Source organism: Galeopterus variegatus, unplaced genomic scaffold (genome assembly GCF_000696425.1).
Source record: "Galeopterus variegatus unplaced genomic scaffold, G_variegatus-3.0.2 Scaffold59, whole genome shotgun sequence".
Lineage (NCBI taxonomy): Eukaryota > Metazoa > Chordata > Mammalia > Dermoptera > Cynocephalidae > Galeopterus > Galeopterus variegatus.
Genome location: NW_007726170.1, coordinates 503071 through 508495, shown reverse-complemented (window position 1 = coordinate 508495; position 5425 = coordinate 503071). Strand labels below are relative to the sequence as shown.

At 41.6% G+C, this 5425-nt stretch overlaps 1 protein-coding gene across 2 annotated transcripts in view; it reads right to left on the bottom strand.

The window, feature by feature from the left end:
• RPN2 (ribophorin II) overlaps positions 1–5425 on the bottom strand; it is a 63150-nt gene that overhangs the window by 38286 nt on the left and 19439 nt on the right. For both annotated transcript variants that reach the window (XM_008575421.1, XM_008575410.1), the window contains exons 3-4: positions 4653–4748; positions 3585–3760 (exon numbers count right to left, since the gene is read on the bottom strand). In XM_008575421.1, the coding sequence (XP_008573643.1) occupies positions 3585–3760; positions 4653–4748 (272 nt within the window). The remainder of the gene's footprint in view (positions 1–3584; positions 3761–4652; positions 4749–5425) is intronic.

The window sequence follows — 5425 nt, the reverse complement described above, 5'->3', positions numbered from 1 at the left end:
GGCGCCGCTCGCGCCGAGGGTTCGGATCCCACATACAGACCGGTTCCCGCTCACTGGCTGAGCGAGGCGCGGGAGCAACACCGAGGGCTGCGATCCCATTGCCGGTCCCTGGTCCGGTACAGGGGCAACACTGAGGGTTGCGATCCATTGCCGGACACGGAAAAAAGACAAAAAAGGAAAAAAAAAAAATTTATTGAGGTAAAATTCACATAACAAAATTAACCATCTTGAAGTTAACAATTCAGTAGCATTTACTACACTCACAATGTTGTGCAACCACCACCTCTGTCTACTTCCAAAACATTTCCATCAGTCCAAAATTAAACCCCATACGCATTAAGCAGTTTCTCCCCATTCTGCCTCCCCCAGCCAGTGGAAACCACCAGTCTTACGTTCTGCCTCTATGGATTTACCCATTTTGGATATTTCATATAAATGGAATCATAAAATATGTGACCTTTTGTGTCTGGCTTCCTTCACTCAGCATAATGTTTTCGAGGATCATCCATGTTGTAGCATGAATCAGTACTTTATTGTTTTTTATATCACCAATTCATATATTTTTACCCATTGATGAGTGTATTTCTGTAAGACTGACTCTTTAAGGTAGAATGTCATAGGTGTGTATATACTAGATTCTAGTCTCTTAATACAGATAATTTAGAATGTATAAATGGTGCTTTTCTAGGTGAAATGGGGAAAGCTGAGGCCACCTGGTGGTTATACAGACTGCTGCTCAATGCTGCAATGGTTCCTTAATTCCTAAAACATGACTGGGCCGGTGTGTAAAACCACTTATCAAGTCAATGTGTCAGGAAATGTAGAGCAAGAATCTGTCTGCTTATGTCGAGATCATAACAATTTAGATTCCCTCCATGGAAAACTAATTCCATTGAGATGACAAGTTGGAAAACAGAGGAGTCACAATTCACAGAGAGAGGAACCTCAGAGTATTCAACGACTCCTATGGGATGCTTATTGTTATAATGCACTTGAGAAAATGAACCCTGAATTTCCAAACAAGATAAAAATCCCACATTTGCCCATGATAAATGCTGAGCTAAAAAAGGCTGTTGAGATAGCCTAGAAAGAATTTTTCAATTAAGATATCATTTTTCTCTTCTTTGGAATGAGTGACTGCCAGGCTGGTAAGAACCTCAGAAGTTTTAAAATGAAATTAATCCACTCAGCTTTAGAAAAGTTTTGTCACTGGCTCTAATTACTTATTCCCCAGCCAGCAACTTCTTCCTCTGTGGAGTACTATATTCAAATACTAAGAAAGCATATACTGTCTTGCTAATATACAGCAGACGTTTCAGAGAAATTGGTTTATGAGAGGGCCGGCCCAGTGGCGCACTGCTACAGTGCGCTGCTTGGGAGTGTGGCGGCGCTCCCGCCGAGGGTTTGGATCCCACATACAGACTGGCCGCTCACTGGCTGAGCGAGGTGCGGGCGCAACACCGAGGGTTGCGATCCCGTTGCCGGTCCTGGTCCGGTACGGGCGCGACACTGAGGGTTGCGATCCGTTGCCAGTCACGAAAAAAGGAAAAAAAAAAAAAAAGAAATTGGTTTATGAGAGACCACAATGACATCTTTTCAGAGGGTTCATTTAAACCTATGAATTTTTTTTTTCATTCAAGATAAGTTTATGAACATATACCTCCTAGAATAGGTCCACTTAAATATAGAAAGCCCATTTAGAAGAGTCCTAATTTTTATCAGATTTCCTTAAATGGGAAAAATTAGAAGTAATATTATAGAAGGCATCCTACCAGTTTGACCTTCACAATAACCATATGAAACAGAAATCCGGATTTTACATATGAAAACACTGAGGTTTAGCAAGGTTAAACGGTCTTCTCACAGTCACAGAGGTATTGAGTAGAAGAGTTTGGATCTGAACACAATTCCATCTGATCCAGAGCATGTGCTCTTTCTACCTGTAAGCTTTCTACAAGACAGTAAAAACATAAAAGTATAGTTTTAGTCTTTATTAACTCTTTCTTGGGCACATAAAATGTAACAGGCTCTATGAGCACTGCAAATAAAGAAGCTTATAATCTAATATAGAAGTAACTATAGTACAACCAAGAAAGTAACCAGCTCCCTAAGAGAAGGGCCTAAGAAAGAAATGGCCTAGAGAAGAAACTCCATTTACTGCATGCCCACTAAGAACCAGGCACTGCACTAGGCTCTTCACATCTATTATCTCATTTAATTCTGACATGTGCTCCATAATATAAGAATTATTGGTCCCATTTTTACAGATGAGGCTGATAGAGGTTGGTAATTTGCCCAAAGTCACACAGCAAAGAAGTAAAACAGCTGGTTTCAAACCCAAGTCTGTCTGATTCCAAATCTGATGCACTTCCCTTGTACTTCTTCCTGTTCTGGGGGTTTTGAGGAAGGAGATTTCCTTTTCTAATTTGGAAGGAAATGGGAAGTGTTTTTGTAGAAGGTGGCACTGAAGTAAGGTAATGACAGTGAAATCATGATATGAGATGGTGGTGACTGGGGAAGCATTCTACTACAAGGGATTAGAGGGGAGCAGAGATCAAAATATATGTCCTGAAATCAAAGGACCAAAAGGGCCAAGCACTGGACAAAGTGTGTACAAAACATCAGCCCTGGGAGAAGTATCAGCCCCAAAGTTACTGATTACTGACCATGTGAATATGAGTAGGGTGTGAGAGTGACATAGAGAGAATGTCAACTGACTATGAGCCCCGCCCTTAACAAAGCTTCAAGTTTAGAGACAATTTGGTTGTTAGCAAAACAACTGGAAAACAACCTCACTGTTCTGAAAGGAGAAATTGGTGTCACCAACCTCTTGCTAAACATTTAACAGGACTCCAGGTACTCCACACCCTCTTTCAGGGATTGCAATTAAATGGGGACATATAGAAAACAACAGAAAAATATTTTCATATGAGACATTTTAGTGTTAAAGAAAAAAACTACATAAATTATCACTTTTAAGTTCAGCAAACATCCTGAAGTCAGTTAAATTACCATTTATAATAAAGAAGAAAGTTGCTCAAAGTCCCTTTCTTATAAGGTGCTTCTCCTTCAGCCTTTTGCAGAGTAGAGTCTGATTCCTAGAATATTCAACCCTCTGAGCACCTACCTCTCCCACCAGATACTGTCTCTCACAACTTCAAGGGATCCCACAAGCCCTCTTTCTTTGCAGAGCCTCCACTGCCAATATGTCACTGTACTCTGGCCAAGCCTCAGCAAGAGATGTGCATGAATCACTGGCCTCCCTCTCCCTCAGTTATCTGCCCTTGATCTAGTTATCTGCCCTCTAACCTCAAAAGGCAACTATGTCTCTATGTGATCGTGTGTTCATGCTCTGACTCAGGACCTCCCTTCTGTCTGAGCAGCTTGTAGAAGACCATGCCTATGTGAGCTCCATGAGGACAGGGACCTTATCTTCCTTCATTGAATATTATGTCTGCAGTGCCTAGCAGAGCACCTGGCACATAGTAGGCGCCCAGGAAATATTTGCTGAACCAATAAATGAACCCTCTTAGGATAGTACCCAAGACAAATGAAGCCTGGGAGTGCTCAAGATGACAACTCACGCTAGCACAGTCTCTTCCTTGGCGAGACGAGCGGTAAGGGCACCAAGTGCTTCTTGGGATGCCAAGGGAAGGCCAAAGCCACTTAGGGCCGCAACTGCATGGTAGATCTGGGTAACAGATGAGTCTTCACTGACAGCTGCCAGAAGCAGATCTTTGGTTTCATTTGAAATAGAGATCTAAGAAAAAATTGGCACACACAGAGTTTTAGAACAGGTTTTGGCAACTGGTGGCAGACATGCCAAAAATGGCATGCAGAGCAGCTGCCAGAGTCACACCTGCCGAGCACATGCTCATCCTCGTCCGATCCCCAGACACCAGAATTAAATGTTTGGAAAGCCATAGCACAACACTTTAGGATAGATGCTGACAAGTTACTTGTCTGTTTATATGGTTCTCCTATGTTCAATAAAATGATCTCCAGAAATCTGGTATGAGGGTATATTTTGAACATTTTTAAATGTTAAAGGGAGATGGAAAGAAAAAAAACAAGGCCTCCCAGAAGAAAGGCAACAACTGTAGGAAAAAGTTAATTTAATACCCACGAAAAGTAAAAACTTAGAGGAAAAATAAACAAACTACCTGTATACTTTCTTAAAAAAAAAACACCACCACCACAGGAACAAATTCCCAGCCACACCAATGGATTCTCATTGGTTTAAAAAAAAAAAAAAAAAAAAAAAATCCAGGATGGCATTAGCTCAGTTGGTTAGAGCTCGGTGTTACAATACCAAGGTTAGAGTTCACTTTCTTTCTTTTTTTTTTTTAAAGATGACCGGTAAGAGGATCTTAACCCTTGGCTTGGTGTTGTCAGCATCACGCTCTCCCAAGTGAGCTAACTGGCCATCCCTATATAGAATCCGAACCTGGGGCCTTGGTGTTTTCTCAGCACCACACTCTCCCGAGTGAGCCACAGGCCGGCCCTCAAGGTTAAGAGCTCAGATCTCCATACTGGCCAGCTGCCAAAAATAAACAAACAAACAAAAAACAAAACAATATGATATGACCCTCCCCCTTTAAAAATGTACTTTACAGTTTAGAGTAAATGTCAATGTAGAAACCTGGACTCACCTCACACCCTGAAAGGACCTGGCTGGACTGGGCGGCGTAGAAGAGGGAATCCACATTGCTGGGATCAAGGTTAGATTTAATGAAGGTGCATGCTTTCTAAATAGGGAGAAAAAGTCAATGTTAAGTGGTGACATATGCAGTGACTGGGAAAAGCAAAAGTGTTTTTCGAATGATAAAATTTCAAGCCATCGGTGATGACTTAAGAGTAGGGCTACATGAGATTTAGTTGTTTAAGCAATTATTTCCCATAGGACACTGTATTCCCACAACTGCTGACTTCATATGAGGAGCAACAAGCCCGAAGGCACTCTAGTCCTTCTGAACCCTAGCAAGGAAGAAAAGAAACCATTTCAGTGATCACCTGCTCTAGCCATGACCTGTGCTGGGTGTTTACGATGCTCTTCCTTTTAATGAACACAGGACACTTTGGTAAGTATTACCTTCATCCCATTTAACAGGAAAAGAAACTGGGGTTTGGAGTTGGCAAGTAACCTGTTGAAGGTGACAAAGCTAACAAGCGGCAGAGTCGCCTCTGATTTCAGTTGTATTGGGGTCTCCACTTAGATGTCTCCAAAGCCAAGTCAGGCTCAACAAATCTAAAATGAGCTTAAAATCTTCTGTTTCTTCATCTGGACTCTTCAGCTCATGTACAGGCATCATCATCCATCCAACCACGAATCCAGAAACCTAGAGATCATTCATAACTTTTTTCTTCCCCTGCAAGCCTATCAAGATGACCTTCTTTTCATTTTCTTTTTTTTTTTTTTTTTTTT